This window comes from Ahaetulla prasina, chromosome 2 (assembly GCF_028640845.1).
Source record: "Ahaetulla prasina isolate Xishuangbanna chromosome 2, ASM2864084v1, whole genome shotgun sequence".
Taxonomy (NCBI): domain Eukaryota; kingdom Metazoa; phylum Chordata; class Lepidosauria; order Squamata; family Colubridae; genus Ahaetulla; species Ahaetulla prasina.
Window position 1 is genome coordinate 149,790,900 of NC_080540.1, and position 15,888 is coordinate 149,806,787.

The 15,888-nt window shown below is 40.9% G+C and overlaps 1 protein-coding gene across 1 annotated transcript; it reads left to right on the top strand.

The window, feature by feature from the left end:
* Window positions 1-286: 286 nt before the first annotated feature.
* Window positions 287-12,368, top strand: COIL (coilin). Its single transcript, XM_058171045.1, is given in 8 exon segments — window positions 287-598; window positions 2,817-3,936; window positions 5,700-5,786; window positions 7,516-7,563; window positions 10,022-10,091; window positions 10,936-11,024; window positions 12,235-12,307; window positions 12,310-12,368. Coding segments are annotated over 8 exon segments (1,794 nt in total). The 5' UTR covers window positions 287-335; the 3' UTR covers window positions 12,354-12,368.
* Window positions 12,369-15,888: the final 3,520 nt, after the last annotated feature.

The following is a 15,888-nucleotide window of genomic DNA, read 5'->3' on the forward strand; positions in this document are numbered from 1 at the left end:
CTCTTCCTCTCCAGAACTCCAACATATCCAGAGATGCTGAAAACTCCCAGCCTAACTTGACTTTTTTGCTAAATTGGTTTAATTTAAAAGGATTCAAGTAAAAAAAAAAAAAGAACATTTTTGGGTTGTTGTTTTTTTAAATGGGGCAAAGCAACAAATTGCCGTCCTGGAAAAGACTTCTCAGATTCTCGCGCTTTCTCCTTTCCCGTAGCGTTTTCCAAGCAGCTCGCGGCCAGCCCCGCCCTCTTGCTCTTGCTCTCGCTCTCGCTCTCGCTCTCGCGCTTTCGTTTTTCTTTGTCCCGCGTGGCACGCCGTAGCTGCTGGCTCTCGGCAACATGGCGGCGGCCACAGGCAGCGGCTGCGAGGCTCCGGTGCGTCTCCGCCTGCTCTTCGATTACCCGCCGCCAGTGGCTCCGGCCTTCGGGCTGTGCTGGCTGTTGGTGGAGCCCAATCAAGTGCGCCTCATCACTGACCTGATCAGCCTCATCCGGCAGAAGTTCGGCTACAGCAGCCACGCCAGGCTCAACCTCTTCCTCGACGGAGCGCTCCTGCCGGCCACCGAGAGCGCGCGGCTGGTGCGCGACAACGACTCTCTTCGGTGGGAGCCTCGCAGAAGGAAAAAGGGCCCAGAGTGGGGTGGGGGGGGCTCCTTGGATGCTTCACAGGCCTGGGCTACTATGGTGGTGGTGAAAAACGGGCTCTCACGGGCGGCTGCCTGCTTTGGAGCGAACAGAGATTTTGGCTATTTGGTCTGAGTGTTGGCAGATTTACTTAAATTTATTTAATTTTTTTTAATGTTAATGTCAGATTTAGGCTGGGAGGTGCCTTCTAAATACTTCGAATTGCATCTTCCATTAGATCAAGGGTCTCCAACCTTGGCCACTTTAAGACTTGTGGACTTCAACTCCCAGAATCCCTCAGCCAGCAAAGCTGGGAGTTGAAGTCCACAAGTCTTCCAGTTGCCAAGGTTGGAGACCCCTGCATGAGATTCACGTACAGTGATGGGGTTTACGATGCTAAATGCAGGTCGTCCTCGAGTTACAATCGCAATTGAGCCCAACATTTCTGTGGTTGAGACATTTGTTTTGCCCCATTTTACAACTCTTCTTGCTTGCTGCTGTTGTTAAGTGAATCACTGCCGTTGATAAGTTAGTAACCTGGTGGTTTAAGTGAATCTGGATTCCCCATTGACACTGGGACACTGCAACTGCTATAAATATTGAACCAGTTGCCAAGCTTAGGGATGCTGCAAAGATCGTAAGTAGGAAAAAATAGTCATAAGGCACATTTTCCAGTGCTGTTATTACTTTGAACGTCACTAAATAAATTGTTGTAAGTGGAGGACTACCTGTAGTTGGAGGGGGAATGTTGATGAAAGCCAGGGGCAACATAATTATATAACTATAAAAATTATATAATTATTTAACATGTGGCATGTTAAAGTACATCTAATGTGGAAGTAAGCACTCATAAAATTATTTATCATCTAGAGCAGATGTTACTAAACTCTTGAAGTTTTAAAGAAACTTTACCATGCTTATATTAGCAAGACTTTATCACTCTTGAGGTTTGGCTTTTGTTTTGCTTGTGAAAGCTCATAAAATTTGAGGATGCTGTGATGGCTAAATTAAAATGTAATGTGGTGTGAAAAGCACACACACACACCCAAGACAACCTATGGGATTCCCCGACAACCCTAAACATGAACTACTTAAAGTACTCTGTTAAGAAAACATTCACAGCAAGCTTGACCCTGAGTGGCATCAGAGGGAGGAATCATTGGTCAGGAATCTGTGGCCCAGTAAACCTAATTATTTCTATTCACGTACCATATCTCAGAGATAATGTGGGTGCCATGTTGACCTGGTAAGAATGAATAAATAATAAGGTCACATGGATGTCTTTATCTATCTATACCATTCCAAGGTTGTGCTGTCCTTTTACCTTGTCTTCACAATGAAATAGGCCAAAGATATATAAGCTCTAGTTCTGCTTTTGCTCATGGCTGTTCAGCAAAGTGCAGAAGCGTTGCTGGGAGCCCAATATGTACTGTCCTGTTGTTTGCACGCTAATAAAATTATGTGGTATATTCAAAGTGATTTGGTTGCTTTTGGTGAGCCAGGTTTTGGCCACAACAGTAATTGTTACAAGTAAGCAATACACTGACTTGCCCAAACTTGGCATTAATGATAATCATTTTATTTATGGAAACTCATATAAATTCATTTTATTATATTATTGGGTGATGGTAGTGCTCATTTTGAGAAACCATGACCTAATGGAGATTATTTGTTCTTCCAGGCTGCGATCCTATATACCATTATGAGACATAAGCTCTAAACATACAGAAAGCGCCACACATTATGTCACCTTATGTTTTTTTTTGTTTAATGTGATATATGAGCCCAAACAAATGTGGCATACTTGAACTATGATTCAATAAATCATAGCACTGTGTGATATGATCCCATTCATGTGGCTTATTTTTAAGTATACATATATGAAACTATTACTCTTAAGCCATAAAGACTAAAAAGAGAATATTGTACTGAGATCAGTATTCCTAACCTGTGTCTTTGTTGGATTAAAGGCCAGCTGGAAGGGTTTCATTTTTTAGCATGATACTACCATGTTTCCCCCCAAAATAAGACCCTATCTTATATTTTTTTGAACCCTGAAATAAGCACTTGGCCTTATTGCCATGCGCTCAAAAGCCCGATTGGGCTTATTAGCAGGAGATGTCTTATTTTGGGGGAAACAGGGTATATAAAACATGTTGCAACATTGACATTTTCTTTTGTTTGTGGATTTGATAGAGTCAGATTGGAGGAGATTGTTGGAGTGAACCATTACAATACAGTCGTCAATGGTTCCAACAGCTGGTCAAAAAGACAAAGAAAGCGACGGTGGAAATTGGAGGCAAAGGACTCCAAAAGTGAAGATCAGGAGCCCAACAAAAGAAAGAGTAAATGGAGTTTTCAGCACCAAGAAGAAAAATCTACAAATATTCAAGATTCTGTGACATTGGGGGAAAAGAAAAAAACGGCACCTGAAAGGAATCATATGATAGTCACTGAGAGTGAGGATGATAATTCTCATTCCAAGAAACCTAAGGGGAAAAACCAGCAGAGGAAAGAGCAGGATGCAAAGAAAGAGAAAAAGAAGAAAGGAACTACATTTCCCTCAAGGAGTGCCACCCAGAAGACCGAGAAAAGTCTCAACCAAAAAAGCACAAAGGGAAACGCAACAACACAATCCAACACAAAGAAAGGCATTCCCTCTAGTGAATCCTCTACAACATCAGATAGCGACCATATTACACCAGGCACAAAACAGACCAACACACATGCCTCTAAAGGGACATCGCAGCACATTAACAAACCACAGTTGGCGCCTTTAAAAACTCTTCCTGCTGGGAAACATAAAGACAACATTTCTCTTAAAACGGGACAAACTAAGAAAACCAAGAGCCAGTCCTCTAGTTCAGAATCAGATTCTAGTTCGGAGGAAGAGCAGCAGAGCAGTAACCTGAGAAATAAGCTACCATCTCAGAAGCAAGCCACGGTGACAGGCCATTCTTCAAAGGCTAAACCGAAAAGCTCCTCATCGGAATCTGATGATAGTTCTGAATCAGAGACATGTGCTTTAAAGAAACAGAAGGCGAGTGCCACAGGCAATCTATCTGTCAGAGGGAATGATGACAAACAACTGACAGATGTCCCTTGTGGACTAGCTTCAAATTTGAGGGAAAACGGAAAGGGGCGTGGAAGAGGAGAAGCTCCCTTTTGGAGAGGACCTAGAGTTCGCGGATGCCGTGGGATGACCAGGGATAGGGGAAGGGGAGAACGCGTTCATTTTTTCTATAATCACAGTGGTGAAAACCAGAAACAAAAACAGTTAAACGAAGCGGCAACAAATGCCTCTGTTATTATTCAGGTGGGTATAACCGTAACATTCCAGTCTATGATTCCATGGATCAGCGATGAAGCATTCTTAGAAAAATGGAAACCATTACATACCTGTCTTAGCCACCAAATGGTGGAAGTCTGGTTCCTAATTTTGTCGGCAGAAATTGAATGTTCTATTTCTGATGTTGTCTAGAAACTGAGAAGCAGGCTATGAGGCTGCTGGAGTTTTATTCTGAAGTTTGGCATTTTGATACAACTGACGTAAGAATGTTTCTGGGCTGTATTCTTTTCCTGTTACCTTTTCTTCCTTTTATGTTGCATCTTTGTATAGTCAATGCTGGTAAGGTAACCATGCCAACTATTTTGTACAGAAGGCCAGTTGCACATGCTCCTATGTAATCGATAGACTTTTGCCAGTACTTTTTTCCTTCTAGGCCAGAATTCCCCAACCTTTCCGGTTTCACAGACCAGTGATGGGGGTGGGGTGGGGGAGATGATCCCGTGTGAGTAGCAGACACACGCACATGCTCCCCTATAACTTCTGCAGGCCAGTTCCAAATGGCTTAAGGGTGTAATGAGCCACTGCCCGGAGGTTGGGGACTCTTGCTCTAGGCTAGGAAGCAAATCCAGTACTTTAAAATAATTACCTGCCTGGAAGAAGTTGCACCAACTAGAATCGTGGAGTTTGCTGCGCTACTTAGAAACAGGTAGAAGAACTCCTGCGTGTTACATGGAGTGAAAAAAAATTCTCTGGAATTTATTAGAAACCTATTTTGAAATCTATTCTACACTGCAAGAAAGAATATTTTTAATGAAAAAGTTGAAATAAGGGAACTGATATAGGTGAAGGTTTTTTTAAAAAATTCCAATATAGGACCACTGATAGTTTCAATACTTCAGATCAGTGTTTGTCAGATTTTTTTCCCCCCTCCCATCCTGGATGACTAAATAGATATTAGGAATATACAGAGACTAGCCAATGAATCAAGCAAATGTATCATTAATATAGTTCAGTGGTTCTCGACCTTTTTTTCACCCTGGACTCCCTTTAAATGGCTTTTAGGGCCACGGGCCACCAAGACTTAACTCAAGATTTCAGTCATAACATTTCTTATGATTTATATTGATATATTGATCATCAATTGTGTTGTAAATGTTGTACCTTGATGAAGGTATCTTTTCTTTTATGTACACTGAGAGCATATGCACCAAGACAAATTCCTTGTGTGTCCAATCACACTTGGCCAATAAAAAAATTCTATTCTATTCTATTCTATTCTTGAAGCCCCGTGACAACGTCACAGACCCCAGGATCTTCCCGCCTCTCCATTTTAAGAGGCCTTGTAAACTTCTGTAAAATCTTCCTGCGTGGGCACTGAGCAGTAAGTGGTCTGGCAGCTGGCTGTGTGCACGTGGGGAGGGGAAGCTGAGGCAGCAATCATGAGGTAGCTTGGGTACACCACACTCTGGAGAATTATTGCCTTAGAAGATTGGAGGAAGACTAATAGGCAGATCTATTCCTCCCTCCGGCCTTCTGAACAAGGATTCCCAAAGTGTAGTCTGTGCGGAAGACCACAAGGCTTGAAAGGTTTTAATTAAAATAGATACCATGCTCACAATCTCTGTCAGGCTTAATTTTTCATAGATAAAATATTCCAGTGAATGGGTAGTGCCATCACTGTGAAGGCAGTTAATATGTTAAAGTAGACCTTAAACGGGCAACTTTGCATTACAATGTCTTAATACTGTACTTGTTTTGTACCAATGATCTTCTTAATGATTGTTTTGTAGAATCCTGTGGAAGCTCCGAAAAAGGACTATAGCACGCTACCTCTCTTAGCTGCTCCTCCACAAGTAGGCCAAAAGATTGCCTTCAAGGTATTCTTCTTTCAGCTGTATCATATGAAGTAGGGGGATGAAATGCAAATATTAACTGTGAGGCAGGGGGAGTAGCATATTCTGTTTTTGTGAGATAGGTTTGTTCAAATGTGATTGACTAAACTCCACACACCAGAATTGTTGGTTCGCACAAGATACTGTTGGAAGAAATATCCATCTGGGTTCAGTTCCAAGTGGGGACAAAGACACTGGAAACATGGAGGCTGCTTGGAAAGATGGTTTAATGGTGGCCAGGATCACATGGCTTGAGATCCTGAACAGAAAAGGGCTGAGATCCTGTGTGCTCCCTGGTTTTATGCTTTTTCTGAGCTTTGAACTTTCTGGGCACAGGAAGAGTACCCTGATTGGCTGTCAGACTCCCAGGGGGTGGGGGTCTTAGCTAGCCTTGCTGGCTGATGTAATCTTCCCAGGTGCCATGTGGTGAGTTTCTGTTCTATTGTGTTGCAAATGATGGGGGGATTGAGTGAGCTTGGTTGAGGCTTTAATGGCCCATTGACAAAGGTGGGGGGGAGTCAGGAAGCTGCTTTGTCTTTAAAACATGTTTCTCCATTTCTCATCCAGGGAAATATATTCTGCCTTTTAAGTATTTTCTAAAATATTTCATTCTTCTAGGAGGGGGGTGGGTGCTAAATTCCTACAATACTAAATTGCAAGCAGTGGTTTACAAAGTACAGTGGTAGGAACAAGCCTCATCGTAGTTTAGCATTATACGTGTATCTGGTGTATTTTCTCTGCAGATCCAAAATTGGATTAAAAATTGGATTCCACTTCTGTAGGATGGTGGAAGCTTCCTTTTAAAAGAGAAATGCTGTTTTCATGTATAAAAATGTAAATGTATAAAAATGTAAATGTAAAAAAAAAAAAAGGGTAGAGTGTTCTTAACAAAAAGTAGCCTAATCCTGGAGAATTAGGATCCATGTTATTGCAGAAGCCACTCAACCACCTAACTACTTTGAATGATCTTGAGAAGTTAAGCAAGATTGGTTAGCTGATTATTTGTTGGATGAGAGGTCACCAGGAAATCTCATGAATATATCTTGGACTGGGAAATTAAAAAAAAAAAACATCTTGGAAGAAGCAAGTGGCAAACCACCTCTATTGTTGCTTAGAAAACAACATGAAGGTGTCCATGAAGCTAGTGGGAGTTGAGGTTGACCAGACTTTTTCTGCCTGTACCTGTATCAGGTGACGTTCTCCCCTCCAGTTAATTCTTTGGCGGGGGAGGGGGGAAAGGATAACTTCATTGGTTCACAGGCTGGTATCTTCTCTGTAAGATTTATATACCTTTTTCTCCCACATGTGTTTTTCTGGGATGTTTTACTTGCCTTACTATGGTGACATGTACATAACTCGGAGAGAGCATCATTTATCACTGGCGCTAATTACCAGAGCCTGCTTGGAGTTGTAATTAAATGATTTCTGGCAAGCTACAGGTTCTTCTCCCTCTCCTGAAGGGTCATTAATTTACTTGTATTGTTAGTGGAGCTTTTTAGATGGGTATAGTGTAAATAATTATTAATATTATTGTGCATTGAATGTTATCAGAAGTAATTGGCTTCACATTTTTTATTTTATAAAGGTGTTTTTTTTTTAACAATCTAGCTTTTATCATTGATTTCTAGTTTCTATGCTAACTTTAGGTGAACAATATAAGTTGTGAAGCTACACATGTATCTGGAGCTTAAGAGTTTGGGTTTTCTTTTAACAGCTTTTGGAATTAACCGAAAATTATACTCCTGAAGTATCGGATTACAAGGTATTGTCGTCAACTTTTCAATGTAATTTGATGCTGCTTTTCTATTTATGAAGTATTGCTGCTTTGTTTTTTTAAGGCAGCCGTGTTAGTCTCTGGTAGCAAAAAATCAGAAGGAGCACCTTTTCTGAAAAACATGTTATATTAAAAGGCCTAAGCTTTTATGAGCTGCGATTACAAGCTAATTCAGATTTTTCTCTTGTAATCTGCATCTGTATAATCCTTCTGCCTTCCCCCCTATCCCCGTTGCCTCATCCTAATTTAAATCCTATGCATCAGATGAAATGAGCAACGTCTTCTAAAAATGTATGCCTTTTAATAAAATTGTTCTTTTGAAAAGACACACTGTCTTCTGATCTTTTTTGCTTTATAGTCAGTGTTAATTTTAATATTAAATTTAAGCAAGTGAGATGTCGATTGGGGTGGGCTGGCCAATTTGAATCTAATTCTGTGACCACCCCTCCTTGTTGTCTCCAGTGATAAAGGTGCTAGTCTAATTTACAGGTAGCATTTAGCAATAGCACTTAGACTTACATATTGCTTCATAGTGCTCTACAGCCCTGTCTAAGCAGTTGACAGAGTCGGCCTATTGCCCCCAACAATCTGGGTCCTCATTTTACCCACCTCGGAAGGATGGAAGGCTGAGTCAACCTTGAGCCTGGTGAGATTCGAACTGCCAAATTGCAGGCATCCGGCAGGCAGCAGAAATAGCCTGCAGTACTGCACTCTAACCACCGCCTCACCATGGCTCATTGAAAAGATTATTGAGATAACGAATACAAAAACCTTTATAGAGCTATTGAGATTGGAAGTTTCCTTATTGAAATATAGAACAGTGATCTCTCGGCTCCCAAACAATCTGTCCAAAAGCACTAAAGATAGATTTGTAAAAGATTATCTAAAAGAAGATACATGGCCGAAAATGAATAATTAATGATATTTGCATAGGCAAGAGAAGCCGCCAACTCTGTCTCAACAAAGAGAGCCAGTTGGGAGCAATGGTGAAGGCACCAGGCTAGAAAGTGGAAGATTGTGAGTTCTAGCCCTTCCTTAGACAGGAAGCCAGCTGGGTGACTTTGGGTCAGTTACTATTTCTCAGCCTAGGAAGGAGGCCAGGCCAAACCACTTCTGAAATCTTGCCGAAAAACCTGCCAGGACTTGACCAGTGAATTTTCAGAAGTTCACACTGACTCAAAGGCGCACACATACACAGAAGAATAAAGTAATCGCTCTAATCCAGACCTTGAGGTTGGTGCCTTAGTCTGGCTATCACCTGACTTACATCCCTTCATTTTTCTATAACAGGGGTCTCCAACCTTGGCAACTTTAAGACTTGTGGATTTCAACTCCCAGAATTCCTCAGCCAGCTTTGCTTTGCTGGCTGAGGAATTCTGGGAGTTGAAGTCCACAAGTCTTAAAGTTGCCAAGGTTGGAGACCCCTGTTATAGAATATGAACCTTTTTGCATTATTCTTTGCCAGATATGTTTATGGCATGTTACCTGGCTTCTGTCCAAACAGCAAAGTGTAACCTGGGTCCTGATTGCTTCCTTGATTTTTATATATATTTACCTACTTTCTCCTGCTAGCAGATTAATATAATTTTAAATAGAAAAATCCATTCTTAACTAGAAAAACCCACCTTTACAGATGCCTTTTCAACTTTCAAATAGCACAGTCTGTAGTTCTGAAGCTTGGGCATAACTGTAAAGTATCATATGAATGTGGTCTTTTCTTTTCTCTTTGGAAATATAGTTGTAAGGAATTTCAGAATTACTAGTTAAGTCATTTACTAGTCAAGTTCCCATTGTTAGTATTTGTATGAAATGCTAGGGACCATGAAGAAGAAGAGTAATGCATTTTATTGAGAGAACACTATCCTTGGACATCAAACTACACAATACAGGTATTCTTCAACTTACAACCACAATTGAGCCCAAAATTTCTGTTCTGTTGTTGTTAAGTGAATTTTGCCCCAATTTATGACCTTCCTTGCCACAGTTATTAAATGAATCCTTCAGTTGTTGAGTTAGTAACACAGTTGTTAAGTGAATCTGGCTTCCCCATTGACTTTGCTGATCAGAAGGTGACAAAAGGGAATTGCGTGACTCCAGGACACTGCGGCCGTTATAAATACGAGTCGCCAAAGTGTCTGAATTTTGATCACGTGACTGTGGGGATGGTACAACGGTCATAAGTGTGAGAAACGGTCATCAGTTACTATTTTCAATGCCATTGTAACTTTGAACGGTCACTAAAAGAATATCTGTACTTAGCAGAGAGGATAAATTGCTCTTATTTAAACAGCTTCCCCTTATAATAAAAATCCCTATTAGCCTCAATGCTGCAGGCATCTTTTGGGTTAATTTCAGTAACAGAACAATTTATGATACGATAAAATACTGATGTGTTCTCGAATGCCCTTACAAATGCTGTTATTTCATTCTTTCCCATATTTTTAAGGAAGGAAAAATTGTCAGTTGGAATCCTGTTAATAAGCAGCTAGACCTTGAAATCCTTTCTTTTTCTTCAGGTAAAGTAATATGCAACATCTTAAATTGTTGTTCTTATGTCGAGGGATCACGGATTATCACCGTTTATAATGGGGTTTTGCAAAATTAGTCTGGCTTAAAGATAAAGTTTAGCCATCATGGGGAAAAAATCTCACCTTGGACGAACAGAATTTCTTTTTCTTTTGCAGGCCTCTGCTCACACCCCTAAATTGCTCTGGAGGGAGGCTTCCAGGAGTAGAGGTTGAGGTCCTGCTGGGGAGGCACCTGAACAGGAGGGCGGGTTCCTTCTCTGTTCTGCTGATGAAATCTCTTCCATCAGTGGAATCCACTCATTTACACCGGGGTGGGTGGGTGTCAAACTCGATTTCATTGAGGGCCACATCAGGGTTGTGTTTGACCTTTGTGGGGGGCGTAGCTAGGGTGGGTGTGGCCAGTTCGATGTCACTCATGTTGGGGGCGTCTGACGGCCCAAGCATTCTGCCAGTGAAAACAAGCTCCCGAGCTCCGTTTTCAGCTGGGATGGCCTCCTGCAACCAGTGAAAATGCGGCGCTCACGAGCTCAATTTTCGGCTGCGACAGCCTCCTGCAGCTCTCTGCCAACGAAGATGGAGCTTGGGAGGACTGCGCACAACCCTCCCGAGCTCTATTTTTGCTGGCAGAGGTACCTCAGGCCAGTCCTTCACTGTTTCCAGGTCGGCCCCACAGGCCAGATCTAAGCACCCTGCAGGCCGGATCCGGCCCCTGGGCCTTGAGTTTGACACCCCTGATTTACACATCTGTTGACAAGTCCTGCAATTTCCGATGACATTGCAAACTTCCCAATCTAATTTACGTTTTGTTCTGGTCTTTTTTTTTTTTTTTTAGTAGCAAAAGAGCCTGGGAAATTCGATCTGGTTTATCAATCTGAAAATGGAGATGAGACAGTTGAATATGCTGTATCTCAAGACAGGAAGGTATGACAGCACTTTCTTGAAATTGCTTGACCATTCTAAGCCTCTCTTTATGTATGCTGCATCACCTGTGCAGAAGGTATTTTTTGCTGGTAAAAGTTAAATTGCCTCACAGAGAGAGAGAGAGAGAGAGAGATGAAAGGGGGGAATGGACATTTCTCAATTCAAGTTTTTCTTGGGCAAACCCTTTTGAGGCCACATGTCAGCAACATCTGGAACTGGTACCAGTATTGTGGGAGGACAATTCCAAATTTGGTCTCTCATGAATCAACTCCTTTTATCCCTTCATTTATACATATCTGACATCATTCTTCAGTTCTCTCTCTCTCTCTCTCTCTGGTGCCCTTATATTTACTTTCCCGCTTCTCTGTCTCTCTCTCTTTTCCATTTATGCTCTTCTATTTTCCTGTCCTATTTCCCTTTCCTTCTCAGCTGCCCACACTTTGAGGTAACAGGTGTGTTTGTGACAGACACACATACATACATATATGTATACACACACACATGCATACAGATAATCTTCGACTTACAACCATTTGTTTAGTGACTGATGTTACAACGGGACTGAAAAAAATGAGTTATGACTATTTTTCCACACATAGAACTGCAGCATCCCTATGGTCGTATTATCAAAATTTGGGTGCTTGGCAACTGGCATGTATTTATGATGGTCGTAGTGTTCTGGGGTCAACCCTAACCCTTTTGACACCTTCTGACAAGCAAAGTCAATAGAGAAGCTAGATTTACTTAATAACCATGTTACTAACAACTGCAGTGATGCACTTGCAGGTAACTGTGGTAAGAAAGGATGTAAAAATGGGGCAAAACTCCATAACAACTGTCTTATTTTACAACAAATGTTGAGTTCAGTTGTGGCCATAAGTTGAGGATACCTGTATATCAATTAGAGGAGGTGACCAGATACATCCTTTACCCTAAACCAACTATGTTAAATGCAGTTCCAACAACCATTGAACCACTCTGTACAATAAATGAAAGGTTGTGGCCACAACTCAGCTTGAGGCCATCTGTTGGTGTAACTGGAATGACTGGCTTGCATTTTTAGCCTTTGGAAAGGAATTATATTTGCTTTGATAAATGTTTTGCTCATAATGGAACACTTACATTGTCTTGACGTAATTGAATTTCAATTCTTTTGTTATCTGCTGGCTGCCTCAATTTTCAATATTTTATTTATTTTTTTCTCTTTTAGATAACCGAGAGTTGGGAGGCACTAATTGAACCCAGATTAATAATTGACTCTCCAAGTAATGAATCTGGCCCCAAAAAGGAATCCCTTCAGACATGAACTTGCCTGGCCCTCAGCTGTGAATACAGAAAGCCTGAACTGTGTAAATGGTTTTTGAAGGATTTTTCTTTAGTTTCTGAAGACAGCGTATACATATGCTTTTTCTAAATAAAATACTATAACATGAAAATGAGGGGATGTATGTCATTTATTAATATCTGGTATGATGTCTCGCAAACTTTATGCAATCAAGGAACATTAATGAATGCTTGGAAAATGCAGAGACCAGCTAATTAAACTTCCCGTGTTTTCCTCTTAAGAATATAGGTGTGCCCATTTTTTGACCAATTAGTAGTTGTATAGGACCTCCCCTTCATTTTTTAATTAAATGGAAAATGAAGTATTTCCCATTTGTATTATGTTATATATCCATAGTCATAATATTAATAATTTAGTGTAAACTGGTTGATCAAGAATATTCAGTAGAAATCTCTGACTACTGAGGGGCTGCGTGATTATCTCCAGTAAAATGAAATCTTATTTTTAGATATTCATTGTATATCTTGTTTACACTTTTGGGTTGCTTTTACACCATCGTAGTTAAATATAGTCTAGCAAATGCAGACCTATAATTAATTGAAACCTGTTAGACATCTGTTCACTATTATCAGTTTCCTAAATTTTAGCATTCACATCCCTACTTGTATTAGGAATGAAGCAGTATTTTCTACTCTTTTGAACCAGCTGGCTATCGGAACATTGGGGTGGGTGGGGAGGTAGAAAGTAAGTTCTCATCAGCTATTAGGGTACACAAAGAGATGAAGATATGAATATTCTCTGGCCTGTCAATATGAGCAGGCTGCACCAGACCCCCCGAGGGTCCTCCGTGCATCCCAATAGGATCATTGGCTAATGTCTTTCTCTTTAATGGACTGTATAGCAGCCAACGACCACAGTCTCAACAGCCAGCTGAAGGAATGCTTAGTTTACTTTGAGAATTGGTCCTGCCTTTTGAGGTAGCTGCCTTCTTGGTAGCAGCCCACTGTGACCGGTGCAAAATAATCCTCCCTGAGCTCTGTCAAGGAGATCTATCCTAACCTAAAAAGTTGGCTTTCCCCCAAGGCATAGGGTGAGGCTAGAGCCCTGTGGTGGTGGGTTTGTTTTTTTTTTAATGTACTGGGGAGTGTTGGTGTAAAGTATTGGGAGTTGCTCCGATATGAAATGAGTCAGACAAATTGCTATTTGGTTAAGAAAAACAACATGTGTCATATTTATCCTGAGAGCTCAGTCTCCCTTTCCTTTAAAAAAAAAAAAACCGTATCAATGTGCTTCTGTGTTCAAATGGAGATATAAAAGGAAGCAATCTTCATGTTCTAGTATAGGCTTTTTTTTTTTAAATGAGAAACAAGATAAAGCAGTGGTTCCCAACCTTTTCTATGCCACACACCCCTAGGAAATATTTATTTGCATTCTCCACAAAAGTTACCATAAAGGGACACAAGTCACTATTTGTCACAAACCCTGAAATTCCATCTCGCACCCCCTAGGAGTGCAGGCACCCCAGTTTGGGAACCTCTGATTTAGACAGACATGTTCATTGCTTTAGCTAGGGGGTCCATTTCAGATATTTGATATTGGGTACCCTATGTAGATCAGGCGTTTCCAGAGTGGTAGCACTGCCCCGTTGGCAGTGGAAACATTATTTATTTTCATCCCGTCTTTATTATTTTTATAAATAATTCAAAGTAATGAGTCCCTGGTGCTCTCGCAGCTTTTTTTTTTTTTCAGATACTTCATTACCCATTTTGAAATAAGGAAACTTCTGCAAGAAAACAAGCAAGCTCAAAGGAGCATCTGAGACTCCTTATTTCAACCCTGAGCTACAAATATTCTCCTTTATAGAATAGAATAGAATTCTTTATTGGCCAAGTGTGATTGGATACACAAGGAATTTGTCTTGGTGCATAGGCTCTCGGTGTACATAAAAGAAAAGATGCCTTCCTCAAGGTACAACACTTACAACACTTAATGACAGTCATAGGGTACAAATTTAACACTTAATGATAGTCATAGTGTACAAATAAACAATCAAATCATATTAGGAAACTGTCACTATAAATCATAAGGATACAAGCAACAAAGTTACAGTCACACAGTCATAAGTGGAAGGAGATGGGTGATGGGAACAATGAGAAGATTAATAGTAGTGCAGATTTAGTAATAGTTTGACAGTGTTGAGGGAATTATTTGTTTAGCAGAGTGATGGCGTTCGGGAAGAAACTGTTCTTGTGTTTAGTTGTTCTGGTGTGCAGTGCTCTATAGCGTTGTTTTGAGGGTAGGAGTTGAAACAGTTTATGTCCAGGATGCGAGGGGTCTGTAAATATTTTCACAGCCCTCTTTTTGATTCATGCAGTATACAGGTCCACAATGGAAGGCAGGTTGATAGCAATTGTTTTTTCTGCAGTTCTAATTATCCTCTGATATTTATTTATTTATTATTTATCTACTATTATTTGTAGTAATACAAATACTAAATATTCCTTCCTCATCCTATTTTCCCCACAATGACACCCCGGTGAGCTGGGCTGAGAGAGTGAGTGACTGGTCCAAGGTCACACCCATCCGGTTTTCATGCCTAAGGTAGGACTAGAACTCACAATGGTGCCTTAACCACTAGACCAGATTGATTCTCCAATTTCTATCTCAGCATCTTGAGGGGGCAGTGAGGGAAAAGTGGACAGCACGGAGGCATCAGAAAAGAGGGTGAGAGAAAGTTTGTTTTTTAAAAAAATTGCTATATATGCAAAATTTATGCATAAAAATGTAACTGCTTAAGTATTTCATTGGGTTCACAACCCCTAGTGATCACAAAAAAAGAAGTGCAGGACCTATTTCACAGACAAAAGCCAGGAAAAGCTCCAGGCCCAGACAAGATAACTCCTTCTTGCTTAAAACTCTGTGCTGACCAATTGGCCCCCATCTTCACCCATATTTTCAATAAATCACTAGAGATGTGCTATGTTCCTTCTTGCTTCAGACGCTCTACCATCATCCCAGTGCCGAAGAAGCCCACCATCAAGGAACTGAATGACTACAGACCAGTTGCTCTAACATCTGTAGTCATGAAAACCTTTGAAAGGCTAGTGCTTTCCTACTTGAAAACCATCACAGATCCGCTGTTAGACCCCTTGCAATTTGCATACCGAGCAAATAGATCAACAGATGATGCTGTTAATATGGCTCTGCACTACATCCTACAACATCTTGAGTCTCCAAAGACCTATGCAAGGGTCCTTTTTGTAGACTTTAGTTCAGCATTCAATACCATCATTCCAGACATTCTTCTAACTAAGCTAAACCAGCTACAGGTACCGGAACAGACTTGTAAGTGGATCACAAGCTTCCTAACAAACAGGAAGCAGCAGGTGAAGCTAAGCAAGATCACATCAAATACCTGTACAATTAGCACAGGGCCCCCAAGGCTGTGTGCTCTCCCCACTTCTCTTCTCTCTGTATACCAATGACTGCATCTCCAATGATCCATCTGTTAAGCTACTGAAGTTCGCAGATGACACAACAGTGATTGGTCTCATTCGAGACAATGACGAATCCGCATAT